Here is a 21676-nt window from a genome sequence, read left to right on the forward strand (position 1 = left end):
AAGCTATATAATCAAATTACGCACAACACAGCAGAAAGCAAATACTACTGCACAACCAGATGACGTCACAATTTGACTAGCTGGGGTCTAACACACAAAGGCATCCTCTGGTTGTGCACTTGTAAATTAGACATCTTTTCGCATAACGCACTTTCTTCCCCAATCCCTGCCAGTCTGCTCCGTTGACCGAAGGCAACAACAGACAAAACAAGTAACAATTTCCATAGCACCAGCAAGCACACAAAAGACACGTGAAAGACTGAAGAAGCTCTATTTTTGTGCCACATACACACTGTCAAGCGATCAAGCGTGACAAAAGCAGCCATGCGTCACATGGATGATGACCGACATGAAGTTTTTAGCTTACAGTAATATTTCAGCAGAATCGTTTTCTTTGCCCTAGTCTGTGAATAGAATTTATCATAAAGACAGTTAGCATTTTATTTTTCACTGCACAGAGAATGGCGAAAAATAAATAATACCATATAGCGTCGGACAGCGCCATACAGAGGTGGGCAGTTGGTACTTTGAAAGTACCGTCAGTTACGGTACTTGGCATAAAATGTACCGACGGTTCCAATATTCGATATTATTTCAAAAAAGTAGTTCGGTATTTTGCCGGTACTCGGTACTTTTTACTCAGCGGATCCTGTTGCAAATGCAATTTTTGCCGATATTATGACCCCGACATAGGATAGCGCAATGAAAGACAAAATGTTATATATATATGTTGTTGAGCTGTTCCTGGTACATCACTGCGGCTAACTTCATATTGTTTTATTGGTAAATAACATGTGCCAGAAAACAGGCATAACTTGATGTGGAGAGACGTCTCAAAAAATTCGTCTGTATGCCTCCTTGTCTAAAAGACAACTGACTCGAAATGCGAACAGAGAATATAGATAGGAATACGTTGAAAGTTGCACATTCTCTCCCACATCCTTCTGAACACGATCGTGCAGTGTATCACTCGAGTACACTGCAAAACTAAAGGATTGCTTTGCTAAGCTGACTCCAGTGTAGATTCCAATCAAAGGTTGCGTTTCAATCTTACCGGGGTCATCAAAACATAAGACATTAGGCAATGAATATGTTGTTGAGCTGTTCCTGGTACACCACTGCTGCTAATTTGATATTATTTTATTGGTAGATAGCCTGTGCCAAAACACAGACATAGCTTGAGGTGGAAAGACGCCTCAAAAAAGGGTCTGTATGCATCCCTGTCTAAAAAACGACTGAATCAAAATGTGAACAGGTAATAAAAAATAAATAATGTTTTTCGCAAATAAATGTGGCATTCAACCGCTATCTAGCGGACAGGGTGATGAAGGTTACCTCAAGTTCAAAAATATGTGTACTCTCTCTTTGCGACTTTATTAGATTAACATAAAGCGCTAAAATTGGCACTAAGTGTTAATTAAAATGAAGTTTTAAAAAACATACTTCTCAAAATCTTGAAATAATCGAAGAATTTTAAAAGTACCAAGTAATTCTGTACTTTTACAAAAAAGTACCGACGGTAAAGGTATTGAAAAAATACTGCGGTACAATAATTCGGTGTTATACTACCACGGTACTGCCCACCTCTGCAGCCAAATAGGCCACGGAGTAGAACGCTGCCTCCGCACTCAGGGATTTACTTAGTCATAATTCGAAACATTTATTTCAGGTTAAGAGATAAATACACAGGAACCAGCTTATTGCTTTTGAAACTTGCAATTTTATACAGTAAAACTACCACGATGCGTTAAGCATTTTTATTTTGCGAGTTAGTTTTATTTAAGCCGACAAACCATACAGAACCAGTTACAAATAAATACACGAAGTGCTTTAACCTATATCTTAGAACAGTGGTTCTTAACCCCTTTGGTCGCGACTGGGTCCTGGCTACGACACTGAAAGTGGATATTAATATATCTTTTCTATACTATACGACACGCGAGAGGCCTCCAAAATAAGTATAATATACTCAAAATTCAACTAAGGTCGCCACCGCTCCACAGATAAGAATTTGGGTCGCGGCAAAAAAAGGTTATGAACCATTGTCTTAGAACAAACATAACACGAAACAAGCTAATAAGTTAGAAGTTAGTAAATCACAAATTGAAATCTTGACAACTACAAAGCTTTGTACAGTGAATGCGATACAAAGAGTAAACATTTATAATATGTTCCACACAAAAAATATAGTGATGAATCGTTTTGATTTCACTTCATGAAACAGAGCAGGAAAACGAATATTTTAATTAACAATGATTTATATATGATTGCTTAGAAGTTAGAAGGCGTTACAAAAAAATTAATAGCGTTAACGTGTCTTTCTGAGATTTGCATCTTCAGCGGAATAAGTTACGTTAAACACATATTGCATCCGTGGTCTCAAACAGCCTACTAATTGCACCATTTAATTAGGTTAACTTGCCAGGTGTAAATTGTAAATTAGCATTTGGAAATTTAAAAAATGCATATTATTTCTTAATTGCAATAGTCAAATATTGGGTCGTATCATTGCGACTTCAGTGCTTTTATATAGATTCTGTATTTAGTCAGCACTCATTTAATTTTATCCTAACAAGTTTGATTTGCTCCAGAACGCAGGATTTGCTTGTTCCACCAGCCGATGTGTATTGTTCAACTGAGCTTTCAAAATCCCACACTTCTTCAATGTCTTTTGCAAATTTATCACTAAAATACATAGAAAAACACTACTAAGGTATACTGTGTTTCAAATACCAGTTTGACTAACTGAAGTTTGTTTATGAAAAAGAACCTAACCTATTTACACATCTTATATTCTGTTGTTATATTTTACGATATACTGGGTTAACATAGTTCAGCCACTACCGGCTTTTGCACATGGAATAGTTTCACACTGAATTTTGGAAATGCAGTCGAGTGGTGACGCACAACGGTCAAAATGATGACCAGAAAACAATTGTAACCATACGACCAAAATTAAACAAAACATTACCTTATCTGCAACATTTCACTAAAAGGAACTTCGTTCAGCTTGCACTTTAATTTCTCCGACTTCTTGACAACTTGACCTGAAAGTGCATGTGCTTCACGAAAGGGAACCTAAAAAACATTTTATTTCCAAATTTTATTTTCGATAAAACTACAGAAATACAAGCGTATGATTATGCTTGTTTATTTGCAAAAAAAATAGCATACTCCTTTTCTGACAAGATAATATGCAACATCAGTGGCCAGCATGTCATAACTCAATGCACTTTTCATTGCAGGTTGGTTGACTTCTAGGGTAGAAATTACCCCAGCAGCAATCTAAAAATCCATTATATGCATTCAATATTCAGACATTTCTATTTACTGGCAAAAGATGCAAGATATCTGCAAAGTAGAACTATCCTTACCTGTATCATAGCTGCAGTTGTATCACAAACTTCAAATAATGCTACTTTGTCCTCTTGTAGGTCTTTATTATATGTACTTGGTAGACCCTTTGTTGTTGCCATAAATCCTGTCATCTTCAAATACAGAAAAGGCATACCAGAGACTGTACTAGCAACTTACAAATGTGCTGCATAAGACACATAACAATGACATAAAAACTCTTTAATCATCAGTAAAAAATTCAACAGAGTTCAAGTTGTGCAAAAGTTTTCTAAAGCTCAAAGATATAATAAAATACACGATTATGATTCTGATTGTTGTATGATTCATTCAAAAATTACCCTTCCTAGCACAGTTCCAGCTTTTCCTCGTATAAGTTCCAAACTATCTGGGTTTTTCTTTTGCGGCATTAAGCTGCTGCCAGTGCTGAATGCATCAGAGAGTTTCACAAAAGAAAATTCATTGCTTGCAAAAATGATCAAATCCTCAGCTAGCCTGCTCAGATGATTGCAAACTTGGGTGGCCCAGAATAACACTTCAGCTTTGTACATGTACAGTAATTAGTAGCATCAAGGAGATATGGAAAAATGATATCAACAGTTAATACCTAGTCCTATACTTGCTACTTTTTTATTGAATGCACTCAACCAGTAACAAGCATTTTACTGCATACACTGTACAGCACCTTAAAAAGTTGAATACTTAAAGTAGAATAATTTCATTCCATACATTTTTGTACCTATAAAATCACGATTTCCTATTGTGTCCATGCTATTTAGACTAACTGACTGAAATTTTAGCTCATCTGCTAAGAACTGTCGATCAATTGCAAAAGGATTTCCAGCCAAAGCTCCACATCCCAGAGGTAATGTACTAACTCTGTGTTGGATTTGCACAACCTTGTCCATATCTCGCAGCAGACATACGCCATAACTCATAAGCCAATGGCTCCATCTATAAAACAAAAATAGCTTATGACCACATTTGCAAATTACTGGGAAATTGTTTTGCTTAAAAATTTTGCCTGATTGGTTGTGCCCTCTGCAAATGAGTATAACCTGGCATCAACACATTAATATCTTCTTCGGCACGACTGGTAATAGCAAGTATAAGTGTGCAAAGGTGTTTCTTAATAATATTTAGTTGGCTTCGTAACCATAGTCTTGTGTCTGTAACAACCTGAAAAGTTTATAGACTAAGTTTGATTAATAAATTACATTAACCAATTATATTAATCAAACTTTACAAGCAACAAAATGTGAGCACAGGAATGCATTTTATATCAGTTTTAATATTGTTTTTTAGCTGCTTTTTTGTAAGCATTAACATACATATAGCTTTCCTCACTTGGTCATTTCTACTTCGTCCAGTATGCAACTTTCCTGCAATGTCAGCACCAATTATTTCAGATAGTCTGCGTTCATTAGCAGTGTGAATATCTTCATCAGATGGTTTTATTTCAAACTTTTCACTGCTCCATTCTTTTTCAAGATTGTCCAAGCCTAAATGATTAGATATACAATAAAAAATCAACTTTCAATTGAATTTCTTTAATTGATTAAAGGACCACACATGTGATAAAAAAAATGATGGTGGCAAAACAGTAAAAATATCAATACTGAACAGTAGCCTATACAAAAATCTGAAGCAAAGTGCGGTAGCGTTTATTTTTAAGGTCCAACCACATTTTACTATTGCTATAAATTTCAAAAACAATAATAATCAGTGTAATCTGCTGCTGCAGGCGGTGCATTTACGTTTTGTAGCCTATAACCTGATACCATATATACAACCTAAAAGCATTGCTTCCAGCTCAGCTTCCGTTATGAGCTTAGCTTTATGCAGAGCTTTTGCATATGCCTTGCTCCCCTGGATATCAGCTTGCCACATTTGTTGATCAAATGAAATTGAAGAATTAAACTTTTCCATGAGCACATCAATTTTTGCATCAAATCTTCCTCCCCAGAGTTTGGTTTCCTGAAAGATATTTACAATGAAAATGGTGATACAAATAGTTTACCACAAAGTAAAAAAATACTAAATGTTTTTGGTGACAAATTTTACATGAAAAGCAGATTTTAACAGTGCTAATTGGATGATATCAATTATGACAAATGATACATCAAGTGCAAGGCTTCTTGTTAGATATGACACATTAAAGTTGAAAAGACAAGCAAACTTAAATAATAATACAGACCAAAAAGTTCGCAAGTGAAATTTTTCTCTTAATATGTACAATTATCAGCTGAAAAATGACTGAATAACTAGATATGGTATAATTTGTGAAAATCTGGCACAAGTCAGGACCATAAAAAGGTTTGGCTGGGTTCCAAATTCTAAAGTGTTTGAGCAAGATCAGATAGAGCAAAATTTGGCTAAAATGTTAGGACACACAGTAATTGCAAGTAGAGTTAAAATGAGTGGCTGATAAAGTAGCAACTAGGAAGGGGCAAAGTAGAATCCTATTGGTTTCTATAATAGCAGAGATAGCAAATCTGGAATTTCGAATCTAAACATTTCATATCTAGTGAGTTACAAGAACTTTAACAAAATGCAATTGTATTTTACTAAAACAATCCTACGTCATGACCAACTAGCACTCAGCAGCAGATTTTTTAAAATTTTGTTGTTAAAAAACCCCAAAAGTACTGTAGAGTTATAAGCCCATTTATGCAAGCCCAAAAAAGCAGCAGTGGGCTTATACGTCGTACCTTTTTCTACCGTGCAAAATTATTACAAATTTAGCGATGGTTGACTTAATCAAAATGTGTTTGTGTAAACATCAACTTTGTTATCCGCATTCGTTTAAAAATTGTAAATGTCCTGAACATTCAACGTATGTCTTTTTATACTTCTTGTTTCCACAAAATTATGATGCAAAGTAAATGTTTCCTTCATGATACATTTACAACACATCTTCTGAGTTATGGGCATATCAGAGGCCTATCAAAAATCCAAATTAATATGCATGAGATAACAATATTAGCAATAGAAAGGTTGTACTGTACAAGCAAATACATTTATAATTTATCTAGCTGCTGACCCTACTGAAAAGTATGGCAGTTTTTAACAAGAAATTTGCTGGTAAAGGTACAAATTTTGACCTGATGACATGTACTGAAACCTTAGCTTTTTGTTTATTTATTATAAATTGGCGTTCAAGCAATGAACTTTGCCTAATTTTCACCAGGCCAAAATTGCATGTTTGCATGCATGATTTCTCATTGAAAACTGCCATACTTTCCAGTCAGAATGACTTGTAAGTTATGGTATATTTACCTCCTTCATTTCCGTCATAATGTAAATTTAGAGTTTCAACAAACTTTTCGCTGTCTTGTAAAAATGCCTGCAAATTTTACCCTAAGGTAGCCTACAGGCTACTTGTTCACTGAAATGATTTTTGAACTATAGACGGTTAGAGTTAGACCTTGTACATATCAATTAGCCTATGTATGTCTGTATATAGGCCTATAGGCTACACTATCAACTAAAGACCTACTGGCATTGTAAGTGATTTAAGCTAGTTTTTCACATTTTAACATCACTAGTGAACTGTACCTAAATTAATGTTAAATTAAATCCTCCTGACAGAACAAAAAATACTTAATTAAAAAACTGAGCTAAAGCTACCTTAATCGCAAAAGGATAACATAGGTCTAATACTCTAATCAAACAATTACCAATACCAATCACAAACCATTAATAGTAAAATGTAATAAAAGATTTTCTTTTTATCAAAGCTACTAGACCTAGACTATTTACCAGAACTACACTACTATTACTACAATGTAATCAGGTTCAGGTTAGACTTTATAGATTTATAAAGTACCGTAGCGTAAACCTTATAAAATAATAACTTATTTTTTGTGACCATTCAAGCACAAAACTATTTAGGGGATACCCCAAAATGAGGATTACAATTAGTCAACAGCAAATACCATAGAAATCCATTAACCATAAAAATCAAAGACAAGAGATTTTAACATAAAGACTTTGTCTACTTACTGTAGGTTTGTGCTAATTTTTATAACTAGCCCTATTGCCTACGAAATTCTCGTGCCGACCTGATGATATTATAATGTTATTAGTGCTTTATTTCGTGTGTTTAACCATATGCGCTGTGCTATATTTTAGTCGTGTGTGATAAACGCGACCCGGTTTTGATAATTGCCGAATTACGTCATTTGTACTAGAGCGCACAACTTGTTATCGTTAGTTCTAAACTGTCGTCTACTCTCCGCCCATTAAAATGGTCTAGAGTACGGGAATTTTTTCCCATTCCAATGGTTGAAAGTATGCCTTTCTTACCCTAGAGTAAGATATATGCCTTTGGAATGGGGAAAATTTTACTTCGGCACAAATATGGTTTGTAAACCCCATTCGTCTATTTTTCTGCCCATTAAAAGGGACCTGCTTTCAGCAATGGGGTTTCCCACGAACCATATTTCTGCCGAAGTAAACATCTTCCCATTCCAAATGCATATATCTTACTCTAGGGTAAGAAAGGCATACTTCCTGCCATTCGAATTGGAAAATTTTACCACATTTTCAACCATTTTAATGGGCGGAAAGCACACGAATCGGGTGAAATTGTGTAGTCTAGTAAATACAACTTTATTCTGTGCTCTAAAAACAATAACCGTTTCGTTGAGAATCAATAATATATCAATATTCAACCCATTGACGGTTTGGCTTAGGTATTGTGATACTCAATTAGGCTATCAGGGTTTAATGAACGCGCTATCAATGGAGTCAGACTAACGAACAATCCATCAAGTAATAATTAACAACAATCAACCCTAACAAGGACACGCTTAATTAGCACAGGATAATAGCTGTTGGTCAAAATCATGACATTCCTGTTTTCCTTGTTTTAAACGAATATAAGCCTATGCACTACTGCTTCATTGCGAGAAATGGATATTTTTATGCACTCTACGCCATTCTATACCACATAAGTTCAATGTTTTCCGAGAAGCATACCCCGGGCCCCATAGGATAAATTGGTACGTCTCTTACGCTTTTAATTGACTGGAAAAGCTTTACACGGCTGTTATTGACGATGACTTCATTTCTGGACAGATGTATTTCATTAATCCTAAATTGTATGCGGCTTTAAAAAAAATGGCATATATTTCTTTAAAGTGAATTTGGTCACCCTATCTATACATAACTTAAGATGTATATTACCACATATTAAATCTGTAAAAATGAGAATATTGCTCCTGATTTTATAGATCTGGACGTTAAGAAAACATCTAGAATCTAAATCATCGTAACCAATGCAATCATTTCCGTATGCATGCTTACGCCATGTTGAGCCTGAGTCGGCAAATAATCTGTTCTCGGGAATCTAAAGACATGTTTTGTTTTCGACTGGTACTGCATGTAGATCAACGTTGGCAACACATTGAGAAACGCTGATGAAACTTGCAACTTATTGAACCGAAGCAAAGTCAACTGAATCAAATAAACTGAATGAAACTCTGCAGCAGATGCACACGTTTATGTATAAGAATCGAATACATTAGCTATATTTTGGTATATAGTATATAAGGTACCTGTACCGAATAAGGCCCTGTCCCTAATAAGGCCCATTGCTCATATTTCGCAAACCCGTGCAAATAAATGAAAGATTTTGTCCCTACATAAAAACTAATATAAATTCATGATGGTTTACCAGATTTCATCCTTGTCACGTGATCAACCGATTCGCTAGAGCACAACAAAAATTTGATATTTGCAGTTAAGGTGGTTTTGTTAATTTAGAAAAAAAGTAAGTGAGAATTTGGCCGGTTAAATGAACTGTTGTCAGCCGGCTGAAGTTTTCATGTAACAACCAACTTAGTATTGAAAAGGATAATGCACTTTTTTTTGCTAAAATTTTTCTGATGATAAAAATGTGACATTTTTTTCGTGGATGCCACATGCGCCTAATAAGGCCCATACAAGATGCTTGGCTAATTGATGTCCAGACTTCAAGAGTGGTTCCAGTCATCAGTTGGCAAATTGTTGCAGTTACTTTGATGCGCCTAGTGGAATCTTTTTAAATGTTTTTACAACTTAAAATGTGAAATTTCTAATAATGTTATATGTTGTCTATTACTATGTTTTGAATCAAAATACAGTACTCACAAAATTGGTGGGCCTTATTAGGAGCCCATGCTCCTAATAAGGCCCATTTTTTGGAATTTTTAATTTCTTTATAAAAATTTTTTGGGGGGTTGTCAGGTATTGTGATTCTAATATGTTGTAGTCATATACCCTCACTAATAGAATACGATTTTTCGGTCTATTCTCATTTATGGTTCTTGAGTTATTTTCAAAAAACTGTTAGGTATGCCTTATTCGGTACAGGTACCTTACTATAGAATGGTCGGTCAACTTTGTCTATTGGTACAAGATAGCGAACCCGATTTACCAGAACATATAGATCACAAACGAAGATACGCAAATTAAGCGTGCTTCTTATGTTTACTTCAACACATGGTACAAGTATCGGTGTTAATCTTTCAGCTTCATTGTGTGGTCGGTGGACCAGTGGTTGGGAATCTCTGGGTTAGTTGTTCAAGTAACTTTGCCTTTACAACAGAATATTAAGCTAGGGCCCAATACAGAAGCTACTCAAATTTTCGGAAAGTGGCCTTACAAGTATGTAATAAAAAGTTTCTTGTAAAGGATGAACAAACTTCGCTTTAAAACTTTCAATACAGATATGCTTGGCAACATTTTCGTTAATCATAATATGTGTGAAAGTTCTGGCCGTTTTGTATATTGCAAAATATATGCAACATGTTTTAGCGCAACTAAAACGAGCGATAATGGTAACATAACAAATTAAAACGCAGGCTATTAAACACGTTTAATTAGGTATAGTTGACGAAGAGAATAGTTGTACCTTGAAGAAAGTCCTTACCGCAGGGCATTCGGCTAACGCTTTATGTCAATGGATATGCTTTTTCTTTGGCTTAAGTGGTTTATGCCGAAAACAATTTCCTGTGTGCTAAATTTGACAACAAGTTTGTTAGAAGTGGAGTCTGAACTCTAAATTGACGGTTTTGTGTTAAAATTAGAATCGAGTTTATAAGTTTAAGTTTGATTGCGGCATTATGACTCAGAGGGAATCTTACAAATTTTCATCCTGTTTTTGAGTTTTCGTGCTAAGCCACACACGCGACTTGTCTCATAGACGCACATAATCCCACATATAGTTAAAGACATCAAAGAAAATTTACCGAAACGGATGTTTACTAGAGTGCGTGAAATCAGAGCCATGTCCAAAAAAGTAGGTGAGTTTTACCAACAGATTCGGCATAAACAAAATTTCGCTGATTTTCTTATTTCATAAAATCGCGTTAGACATGGCCATCAAACATTTCGGAAGACATTTTTCTTTTTTGCAATAATCACCATAAAATTACCTACAACCTCACACCGACATTTTATTGCATTAGGAAGCTAAAATATACTGGGCTACTGCAGGACTGAAAGTGACGTAACTTTCTTGCCGAACCTATGGGACCGCAGACGAAAACAAACAGCAATCATTTCACGCTTCATTGCGACCACTTGCTCCATATTTGATCGCTAAATGTTTCATGGATTTCTTGTACTTTAAACTGCCAAACATATCCTTCGATATTATTGTAACAACCGCCACTGCGTAAAAAGATACCACAAATGCAAAGTCTAAGCCATTCAAAGGTAGATAATTAATAATGCTTTAAAGATTTTTACAGCTATACGTCTAATGAGGTGGCCACATCTCTTTGGTTGTTAACGAAAGGCATTTGCATCCAATCACTACAATGCAGCATTATAATTAGCTTTTGTAGGTTTTCGAATAATGTTATGCCAATAAAAAAAACGCACACGGAAACGTACGCACCTAAGAAATTATAAAGTATATTCAGTTTGTATAACGGTTTAAAAATACAAGAAATTAACTTCTTTTTAAAAAGCGGCTAAATGTAAGATAATACCACGGCTCAAAAATAACGTTTAAACAATGGCTTATCGCAAAGCAAGAAAAAAGCCAAGAAATCAAAATCTATAGCATTATTGGACTGAATTTGGTCATTAGCTAATAAAAGCTATCTCGGCTTGCTTACTAGCAAGTCGTTTGGACTTACTCCAAGCTAAAACTTTTTCTGCATAGCGTAGTGTAAGTAGCGTTGCGTAAAGTGAATTTTACTTTAACACTGTGCCATTACTTTTTACAGTAATCTTAATACATATAGAATTTGGTTTTTGAATAAATTTTATGTTACAAGTTACTTTTCTACAGTACTTTATATCGCAACCCGGTTCTGGTAAAAAAATCTATTCCAGAACGGCGTTGCTGTTCGTTACGGCTCTCTTTCACTACTGGGTATCCGCAATTAATTGACTTTGCCCATGCAGGCAAAGCTTAGCAACGATGAAAACAAATTTATAAAAACATTAAGTGCATGTGGCAAAAGTTTTTATTAACCGTGAATTTAGAAATCTATACATTGAGCTCACTACATCAAAATATATAAGTCTTCTTAATGGTATAGGCTAATAACACTCAACAAACACTAAATATGCAACATGTTGTTAAAACACTGTGTAGCATCAAAGGGAATACAAGAAGAAATATTTTTTCTTTTAAGAATTAAATAGAGCATCACAATACTTTGCCATCTTCAATAAATTCTTGCACCGACTACAGTATGTTATGGGTTACTACAACTATGCAACTATACGATTTGATTTGTATTATGTACGTTTATAGAATATGTTACAAAAGACAGCATACGCGCTTTTATGGAAAAAGGAGCAATAAAAACAAGCAAACAAACCTAAAAATGGAATAAATTTCTATTTATCGACTTTTTTGCACTTTTCATTGTTTCGTTTTACCGTTTAACAAAACCTGTAAACATTTTCGATTCCATGAAAATGTACACGATGAAAGAATAAGGTAATGCCTCCTCTAGCTTGGATGACTCATACAGGCTGTAACACTTTGGCTTTTCACCTCTTCAGTTAAACGAAGTTGGACAATCAAAATCCGGCTTAAAATTTCATAACAACTGATGTACGAATAAATCATCAACAACTTAAACATCACACAGAATTCTCTGGTCAAACACAATTCGCGTGAGTGGTTAATTTTTGTTTAATATGACAGCTGTTTGTATAGTTTCGGAAATCGAAGGAAATGCTTTATTGCTAGCACGAGGCTGCGGTTTTATTGACCCGCAAAAAAACAACTTAATATATATGGCATTGAACAACAAAACGTGATACTGCAACTGGAAAGAAGCGAGTTCATGTAAGCATTAGGAAGTATAAACTTATTTTTAAGCATTTGCAGATAACAAATTGTATCATCGATGCTTGCTTCATTTTTATTTGTTCATTAATGCATTTATTTGTAGATAAAATGGTTTATTAAGCATAAACTATATTAAATAAACCTGTAACGGTTGCCTAGATATGTGTAAACATGTTTTCACAAAATATTCACAAAATGGTTTAACAAAGCAAAACTGATTGACGGAAAGCAGAACTTGGCTAAGTCGTGGAACGGAGAAATGCACAATCTTTGAGATTACTGTGAAGCTTTCCAGACTGCTTTGCAGCAAAAACAAGATTGTTGGTCTATTACTTAAAAACACACAAACTAAAAGGAAAGTGTAAGAAAAAGTAAAACACTTGAAACTCTATCTCAACGTATACCGGTAAGCAATTGCTCAAAGTTTTAAACACAAAGTTTCGTAAAACTCTGTAAGATAAGCTGTACCAAGACGTGAACAAAGTTGCAGTCTTTGCGTATATGCTTGTTTACATGGCAAATATAGTGAATAATACCAGCGTAGAGATGAATCGCAGATGCGGAAACGTTGACTCGACTTGATTCTAAATCGCTTTTCCAAGAATGCGTCATGTTTTGCACAGAAAGCGGTCAATGAAGAACCGCCCGGAAAAAAGAACATGTCTGTATAAATACATGGCTGGCAATAACCTTGATCACAGTGAACAGTTAACTTTTTTGAAATGCGAAGGTGTAAAAGTTATGATGAACAGAAATTTCAGATAAGATTTTAAACAAATATTTTTTAAATTACATGTTTATAAATTTTAAATAACTTGAAAATGTTTTATTATGTACAATGGTGTCAACAAAGAGATGTACATACGCAACAAAATGTAACAAATTTTATGTTTAATTTTATTTGATGATATATTACAATATCTGCTTTTAGGTATGTGCAAGATATCTTATATATAACTCATACAACACAACTAAAATCTACTTACAAGAAAATGATTGGTTCTACCAAAATAAGTCCGAACCAGATTTCGATTTCCCTTTCGGGCGACACCAACATGTTCCAACCTGGAGATGTGGTCAATGGGTTTATCTCTTTGCATCTTGACAAGGCATTAAAAATAAGAGGTATATAACGATACTGGTAAAACCTTATAAAAGCTTTTACAAATAGTCAAATTCAAGTTAACGATTTCATCTGAAATTTTGAAGTCGATTCAAAATTCTGTTTTAACTTCTTTCTCACACTTTTCAGAAATCACTGTATCCATGGTGGGATGGTGTGAAACCGGATGGCACACAAGCGGAAAAGACAGAAACATTTACAAAGAAGAGGAAGAATACTGCTGCAAAAGATCTCTCCTGTGGGGATGTGAGTCCTAACGATCTCTTCTTTTATCACCATTACGGAAGTTTTCGATGCTTGTAATTTGTTCTCGTAATTAATTAACCTCCGTCTGTTGTAGCACGCAACCGAGATACCAGAATCCTTGCCGGAGAATATGTAAAACCCTTCGTGTTTCAACTTCCAACCAATTGTCCGTCCACCTTCCAAAGTAAGAAGGGTTTTGAATTACCTTGTTACATTGATGAGATCACTTTTGGTAAACTTGTTTTGCAGAAAAACATTTTTAAATTTAATTTTAAAATCTTTAGGCAAACATGGTTACGTATGGTACATCGTTCAAGTACAATGCAGATTACCTGGAATGTTTGGTTCTGTGAAGCCTGTAACTCGCCCAATTTATGTTTACGATCCAGTGGTTGTGTCTGCAGACCCAAGCATCGCCGAGGTACAGTAATTTATTTTCATGTCTAGCTGTAGCCACAGTCATGTAATCTTTATTCACAAAACAACTATAGAGTCTATAGCTGCTTTCACAAAACAGTACAAAATAAAACCATGCAAACTGAAAACGATTTTAACTAAGGTTACAATAAATCTTTCTTGAAATATATTGGTTTTTGTTGTTTTACAGTTGCCTTGCCTTCCTTTGCCTATCGAAGGAGAGAAACAGGGTGAAAATTTTCTGTGGATGAAGAAACCCGTTCTCTCTGCTAAAATATTCCTTGACAGAAGTGCTTATGCTCCCGGCGATCAGATTCTCATAGATGGATACCTTTGCAACAAAAGGTAAACTTTTATATGTAAGTCTGTGATTTGCTTTGTGAAACCAGATGACGCCAAAATCCCGGTTTAAAATTAACATTCATTGCTTTACTACACAGCAATAGCCCGATGAATTGCACTTTATCACTAAATCAACACATCATCTGTTACGCTCGAAGCACGACCGGCGTGTTACATCGTTCTCCATTAAAAGCAATGGAGAAAACCACTACAGTCGCCACGTGGAGACCAGAGACGCTATTGCCACACGAAAAACGAAACTACATCGACGAACCTACGATTAACATTCCGTCCAAGAACATTGTTTCAACTTGGTTGCGAAATTGTTCTTTCCTCGAAGTTCATTACTCGCTTACGGTAAGAGACAGTGAACGCATGTTGGTGTGTGATCACCACACTGAACGTTCGCCTTTTTACCTTAATTGTACTTGATGTTTTAGCTTTTGTGCTACACTTCTGGTTTCCACTCCACAAAGCTTGTGATCAAAAACATAATGCTTGTGATCGGAGAGAGACGGAAAACCAATTTGCATTATCATTCTTCAATGTCTAGTAAGACTTTTTTACTTTAGTTGTTCTCACACAAATCGTGTTTACAAACAACTGTAATTATCGAAAACATAAAGTCTGTTTCTGTAGCCTACTTTTGTTGGCTATCACCTTAAGAAAAAAATTATTTGCAGCCACATCATCCAGCTACGCTTCCGATCCAAGTGATCTTGTGGAGGTTACCATAAAAGACATCGAAGGATCTCCTCCCAGTTACGATGAAGTGATGTCGACAGAGACAAAGGATTCGAGTTTCTGGGCTTAACATCTCGAGCGTTTACTACTCTTGGAGAAATTCATTTACTGTCGTCCTGCTGGAAAGCGGCCCAAGAAAAGGGAGAGACTTTTTCATGAAACAAACTGCAAATCCGACAATAGTTGCTAATTAAATAAGATCTACAAAAACACAAGAATAACTCATATTATTAGATTGTCACATACTTTCTGTTTTTTTTTCAATGGATTTAAAACTTTTCAACTAACTCAACTTTTATACGTTTTCTTGGAAATTTTATCTTGTTTGTACTTGGATATACCCAGGTATAATAATATATTATAATTATATACGTATATATTTTATTATACGTTATATATTATACGTATATATTATATTATATATTATATATACGTATGTATTATATACGGCCTATATACGTGAAGTGTTTAATAACGCGTTTGTTACAGTTTTTGTTTGTCTGTTTTTCTCAATTGGAGTGTTACGAGTTATCTTTTATTAGTACGCGCTTTTTTGTAGTTATTCGTAATTAAAATGTTAAAATCATTTGCCAATGCTTCCAGACACGAAATAGATTGCATAAAATATGTAGACTACAAGCTAACAAAGATATGTTCTTAAACCCTTACGTGGAACTTAACTCATTTTGAACAAAGCTCTGACGATATATTTTACATACTACCTATGTCAAAACCGATACGGCGTTTTATACCGAAGACATATTTATAAAATGTCCATTGTTAGTGTAAATTGACTTTACCTTGAGGTGGCGCATACTAACTGTCTTCCGTATATAGCAAAGAGAAGCGCCGATCTAAAAAAAAAGAAGCGCCGATCTTATCTGACAAATTTTGGCTATTTAAAGAATGGGGCTTTAATCTACGCACGACAGATAACGTGCAGAAGTCGATAGTAATCTAAAGCAAAACAAAATTGTGCTTTATAAAATTATATGAAGTTAGCTGGGTTTTTCATCTTTATACCGACAGTATTAAGAAAACTGTTTATTAATTTTGAGACCAACTTTTTCTTATCGAAGCATATTGTGGTAGTTCTGGGTATTTTATCATTTTGAAAGAGTTTGTTTGTAATATCATGTTGCTGCCTTTCGTATGCCTGTATCTGTTCTTTGCAGCTTTTGCTCACGGTAAAATTCTCGGTACGTCCAATCAGTTATACCGTTAGTACCAAAATATAGTAATTATACTTTATTATCGAAAACCAATGCGGCCGCTGTTGCCAGCGTGAAACTGCAGAAAGTCCGGCTTTCATAACTTAACTGAATTAGATTTTTGTCTGACATTATTACCAGTAATTATAAGTAATAAACGCAATGTCAGTGCCAGTCTTAGCATTTAAAAAACAAACAAAACCTCTTGTATCGTTTGTGCAGGACCAGTTGCTCACCAGTTTGATGTTGTAGCCGGCGTTTGTGGGGATGATATACTTCATCTACACAAATGTGTTAACTTTAAACGCACGTTGTTGTCATAGTTATAATTACTGAAAAAAGTTAAGAGATATTGTTATGTTTACGTTGTGAATGGATTACAATGAAAAGAAGAGTAATATTCATTCCATGACCAAACGGTCATCGATTCCGAACGGGCCGTTTATATACTTATTTTTAGAACGTAAAAATCTCTAAAGCGTCATTATGAGTGATCACTGACTTACGCACAATAATTAACAAAACATCTCTAATAAAATTAATACACTTACCGTAAAATAATACAAAAATATCTTTTAGAGTCCGAAGCACAATGGCTGGAAAAACTACAACAACTTCAAAAGGTCTCAAAGTCTCATGCAAAAGTAAAATACTTTGACAAATTTAGTTATCTGCAAGATGTTGCTTCTTTATTCATAGATACAATTATCACTGTTTAAACCCTGCTGTAATCGCAGGCTGTTTAATTACAGTGATAATGTAGTCTATATATACGTATGTTCGTTTCCTTTACAAGGTACACTATGTCAATATATACAGCAAACGCAAAATACTATAAGGTTGCGATCAGGTTCGTGTTGTATTTAGTGTGTTAACAGGTTCCACTAATATTTCTAGCCTTTCAGTTTCCAGAAGTCAACAGGGATTTCTGACTTTGACGTTACTCTTACTTGTCCAAAGCCTACGTCTGGTAATTTCATTTAAATCCAACGAGAAATACATACAGTAGGCCTATATCTGTCTGGTGATCTTTGTGATTTTATTTGTATGTTTTTGCTTGCAGTTCACAAACTTCGTCCCAGTGATATCGATGTAGTTGGGGCGATGGGTGACTCCATTACAGTAAGATTCAATAAAGATTGCAAACAGCGTTCCGAAATATAAAATATTAGTCCTTTACGTTGCATAAGCACTGACCCGTGTAATAAATATTTCACACGGGGTCAAACAAGGTTTTAGACGGTTACTAATTCAGTGAGTTTAAAATTCAAGATTATAAGAAGATTATTATAACTATTGTAATATCAGGCAGGGTTTGGCATCGAGGCAACAACTGCAGCAGGCATAGCGATAGAAAATCGTGGTCTATCTTGGACTATAGGAGGAGAAGAAAGTCTTGAGACATCATTAACAATACCAAGTACAAGATATTCCATAATTTTTAAAGAAAATGAAATACGGTTTTATACAAATTGAAAATTTACTGTTTTTTTGAAGATATTCTTCGAAAATTCAAACCTGATGTGAAAGGTTATTCCATCGGACGGAACATAGATCCTGCAAACCAAACAGATTTTTGGTTCAACGTTGCCGTTGGAGGAGCTCGATCTCGGTATGGTCTTTGTTGTAATCGCTTTTGAACGCATTTCTAAATGTTTGGTTTAAGTTAGTTGCATTCTTATATTTCTTCTTTTTACAGAGATATGCCAGAACAGGCCCGCAATTTAATACAAAAAATGAAAAACGATTCCGTAAGACCGGTTTGAAGTCTTAACTGTGTTGACTGAAGTACTTGAATAAATATGATTTTTTGCCATGAGCATTTTTCTAATACGTTATGTTGAACTGAAATCGACTAATTAATGCAAAGCCATGAATTGCACTGTTTGAAATTAAGAGAATTAGTTTTGAGGAAGATTGGAAGTTGATTTCAATTTTCATTGGAGGAAATGACTTGTGCGCTTTGAACAGAGATGAAAGTTCTTCTCCGGAAAATTACGTAAAAACCTTGAAAGAGAGTCTTGACATTTTGCATGATCAGGTAAATTACAACGCTTGAAGAAGCGAAAGAATTGCAATTTTCAATCTGACTTAGACCTATGTAAAGTTTAAGGCCGTAAGTTGATACACAGGTCACACAATATTCCAGGTAAGTATAAAAAATGTTTTTCATTAAATACAGGTACCACGAGCGTTGGTGAATCTGATAGAAATTCTAGAAATTTATCTACTTCCTCAAGTACCTGATGGGTTTGGGGCTTCTCCTAGTTGCAAAGTGCTCCAGACCACTTTTTGCAACTACGTAGTGACAGCAAATGAAACAGAGACGGAACACATACGAAAACAAAACAAATTGTATCAGGTATAAGTTTATAATAAGTCATTAAAAGTTTACGTTATACAAGTGTCTAACACTAACTGATGTTTTTAGCTGACTTCGTTCTTTTAACCTTTCACATTCATTTGACGTTTTGCAGAGTCTTGCGCAAGACTTAATAGATAGCGGTGTATATGACACAAAAGACGATTTCAGCGTTGTTATTCAGCCATTCTTTCGAGATTCTGTGCTGCCTTATACAGAAGTAAATACAAAAAATAAACCATTTCTACATACTAATTATCTTATTTCGATAGAAATTTTAAGAAAACTCAGACTTTTTCCGCTATAATTTCCATCATTTTTTATATACATATAGGACGGACAAGTTGATGCAACCTTTTTCGCTCCCGATTGCTTTCACTTTAGCTCAAAAGGACACGCAATGGGAGCATTGAATCTGTGGAATAACATGGTAAAATTGAAATGTAATATAATTGATGTAGAATTGAAATTAAAAACAACGAATTCCCATAAACCTGATAAATGTGACTGACCATTTAAATTTAAACGTTTGAAAAGAACGTTATATATAGTGCTTTGATTTAAACTTTTGTAACTTGCTTATTGAATGTTGGCCGTTGATTTCATGTTAATGCTTTTGTATGCTCAGCTGGAACCCGTGGGGCAAAAAACAACAAAATGGGGCATCAAAAACTTAAAGTGCCCTACTGAGGTGACGTTGTTTTTGTGTAAATATATAGAAAACTCGTTGAGTTATATCGTAAACCTTATTGCTGCTGATAATATAATTTTAATCAGTTTACCATAGTTTGCTATTGTATTTTATGGTCTAGGTTTTTCTGGTAATAAGCCACTTTAAATTCATCAAAGCATCAACGAATACTTACCTTACAGGAAGCCCCATATATATACACAAGCAAGAACAGCAGAGGAGAAGCAGGAATTAACAGACCATGTCTTATAAAGCTCTTTGTTTTTTGCTTCATAAGCATATGTTTGCAGCTGTGAAAATCATTACGATTCGTTCTTATTTTACAACGTAGGCCTAAGTAATTGTAGAAAGTAATTGTATAGTGTATATATAGGCATGGATTCAATATTACGGGTCTCGGTCCACACAGTTTACTTCAGATAACTGTGTCTTAAAATTCTCTTAGTAATTTGTGTGAAAAATGTTACTAATAAGCTATTGTGTTAATAAAATTATTATCTAATCTGTACAAAACGAACATTTTTGATCACAATCAGAATGCACAGCGGCATTTTCAAAGGCATTGGTTGTAACTGCTTGTTAACAAACAAAACTTATTTTATGACCTCTGAAGTTTTCTTAAGCACCACAATGAACCTCATCATCATTCCAAAATTGCCACGTGTATCAACAACACAAATAAACCAAGGGTTATTCGCGTTAGTTTTAATTTACGCTATGCTACCATTACGATGCTTTATACGTACGTAATAAAAAGTTTTAATCGATTTATTACTCATTAAACTTGTTTTGTAGTTAAGAGTTCACTGACCTCAATTTTTGTACGGCTCATAGCCAAACTCCAAGATGTCGAAACACTTTGGCGTTGGAAATTTATCGAAACAAACCGACTTTTTCTACAACGTTTTGTTGCCCTGCGTTGTACTCAAGTATTGCACCATCTAAAAATGCTTTGATTATAAAACCATTGATTTCTACCACTATAGACCTACTTTGTGTTGAGCTTAATCATTTATTACAAGCTGTTAAACGTGTCGTGCTTGTTTAAAAGTAACTTCGTTTTGGTCTAGAAAAGCATTATCTTTTTACATTTTTTGCCTTTTGTAGATATATAGTATATATGGTAAGTATGCGCTGGTGTGCCACAGGACAGGGCCAGCCACAATCCTCTTTGTGCCGAACGTAAACGAGGGAGCTGAAAACTCCACTTTTAGGGTTTTGGGTATGACCCGGTTGTGGAAACGAACCGGGAGTTTAATCACTAGGTTACCAGGCAGCCTGCAGTAAAGCATTTGGCTGAAAATAGTTATAACTTACTTAAATGCACACAAAGAGACACTAAACGAATTATTTCTTCTGGTGAAAAAAAAGCTTGAAGTCGCAAGATGTCGCTAGGTGATCACTGATAACATGATGAGTGATCCTCTTTGGAATATGAGAGATTGTGCCAGAGGTTTAGCCATCTCAAAACATTCTTCTGTTGTTGTGCATATCGGAAACTGTAACGTTACATAAAAAAATATGTTGTTTGACAACAAGGAGCATGAACAAATTGTTGTTAGGCTATTATGGCTTATCATGACATTATTAGCCTGACAAATATTTCAGTTTGAAGAAAAACCATTCTTAAAACAATAAAGATAAGAATTTAAAACAAGTTAATTTAACTAGGCTTGAAAATATTAACAAGAAATTATATATTTTAATATTTTGCACAAAAACGATTTAACCTCTGTTTATATATCATTCTAAAAATTTGCGATGCAAGACTGCATGAAGGTTGACATAAGCTTATAAAGTATAAGCGTAAGCCTTCAATAAACTAGCTTTTCATAAAAATGAATCAAAAATTTTGGAACGTTCCCCAATTTTTTCATATAAA

The 21676-nt window shown here is 34.7% G+C and overlaps 3 protein-coding genes and 1 long non-coding RNA gene across 5 annotated transcripts; 2 read left to right on the forward strand and 2 right to left on the reverse strand.

Moving 5' to 3' along the window:
• Window positions 1–1742: 1742 nt before the first annotated feature.
• On the reverse strand, window positions 1743–6794 carry LOC143446824 (argininosuccinate lyase-like). The gene is made up of 10 exons (XM_076946642.1): window positions 6634–6794; window positions 5148–5331; window positions 4702–4856; window positions 4379–4533; window positions 4094–4308; window positions 3696–3895; window positions 3375–3488; window positions 3175–3285; window positions 2972–3078; window positions 1743–2685 (listed from the first exon to the last, which is right to left on the reverse strand). The coding sequence occupies exons 1-10, from the start codon at window positions 6649–6651 to the stop codon at window positions 2547–2549; spliced, it is 1398 nt and encodes a 465-aa protein (XP_076802757.1). The 5' UTR covers window positions 6652–6794; the 3' UTR covers window positions 1743–2546.
• Window positions 6795–11801: 5007 nt separating this feature from the next.
• On the reverse strand, window positions 11802–13782 carry LOC143446443 (uncharacterized). The gene is made up of 2 exons (XR_013113932.1): window positions 13645–13782; window positions 11802–13321 (listed from the first exon to the last, which is right to left on the reverse strand). It is a non-coding gene; the product is annotated as an uncharacterized LOC143446443 (long non-coding RNA).
• LOC143446442 (arrestin domain-containing protein 5-like) lies at window positions 13328–16116 on the forward strand. The gene is made up of 8 exons (XM_076946076.1): window positions 13328–13783; window positions 13911–14027; window positions 14122–14211; window positions 14312–14448; window positions 14635–14789; window positions 14885–15143; window positions 15227–15338; window positions 15470–16116. The coding sequence occupies exons 1-8, from the start codon at window positions 13651–13653 to the stop codon at window positions 15598–15600; spliced, it is 1134 nt and encodes a 377-aa protein (XP_076802191.1). The 5' UTR covers window positions 13328–13650; the 3' UTR covers window positions 15601–16116.
• Window positions 16117–16260: 144 nt separating this feature from the next.
• Window positions 16261–20894, forward strand: LOC143446441 (phospholipase B1, membrane-associated-like). Of its 2 annotated transcripts, none has more exons than XM_076946075.1 (13): window positions 16261–16729; window positions 17321–17385; window positions 17639–17711; window positions 17805–17863; window positions 18050–18161; window positions 18239–18353; window positions 18441–18492; window positions 18639–18782; window positions 18924–19103; window positions 19219–19323; window positions 19438–19533; window positions 19732–19794; window positions 19977–20882. In XM_076946075.1, the coding sequence occupies exons 1-13, from the start codon at window positions 16666–16668 to the stop codon at window positions 20088–20090; spliced, it is 1242 nt and encodes a 413-aa protein (XP_076802190.1). In that variant the 5' UTR covers window positions 16261–16665; the 3' UTR covers window positions 20091–20882. The 2 variants fall into 2 exon arrangements, with proteins under 2 accessions (XP_076802190.1, XP_076802188.1); XM_076946073.1 differs by lacking the exon at window positions 16261–16729 and adding an exon at window positions 16748–17204 and having other exon boundaries at window positions 19977–20894.
• Window positions 20895–21676: the final 782 nt, after the last annotated feature.

Source organism: Clavelina lepadiformis, chromosome 2, assembly GCF_947623445.1.
Source record: "Clavelina lepadiformis chromosome 2, kaClaLepa1.1, whole genome shotgun sequence".
In the NCBI taxonomy this organism is placed as follows: Eukaryota; Metazoa; Chordata; class Ascidiacea; order Aplousobranchia; family Clavelinidae; genus Clavelina; species Clavelina lepadiformis.

Bases quoted from the DNA above. Each gene is read 5' to 3' on its own strand.
- LOC143446824 (XM_076946642.1), bottom strand. The intron at 4,857-5,147 runs GTTGTATATATG...CTAATCATTTAG, and splicing joins GCTGGAAGCAATGCTTTTAG to GCTTGGACAATCTTGAAAAA. The intron at 3,079-3,174 runs GTATGCTATTTT...AATGTTTTTTAG, and splicing joins ATTATCTTGTCAGAAAAGGA to GTTCCCTTTCGTGAAGCACA.
- LOC143446441 (XM_076946073.1), top strand. From the start codon at position 17,114: ATGGATTACAATGAAAAGAAGAGTAATATTCATTCCATGACCAAACGG. The intron at 17,386-17,638 runs GTAAAATACTTT...TAATATTTCTAG, and splicing joins TCTCAAAGTCTCATGCAAAA to CCTTTCAGTTTCCAGAAGTC. The intron at 17,712-17,804 runs GTAATTTCATTT...TTTTGCTTGCAG, and splicing joins TTGTCCAAAGCCTACGTCTG to TTCACAAACTTCGTCCCAGT.
- LOC143446442 (XM_076946076.1), top strand. From the start codon at position 13,651: ATGATTGGTTCTACCAAAATAAGTCCGAACCAGATTTCGATTTCCCTT. The intron at 13,784-13,910 runs GTATATAACGAT...CACACTTTTCAG, and splicing joins CAAGGCATTAAAAATAAGAG to AAATCACTGTATCCATGGTG. The intron at 14,028-14,121 runs GTGAGTCCTAAC...CGTCTGTTGTAG, and splicing joins AAGATCTCTCCTGTGGGGAT to CACGCAACCGAGATACCAGA.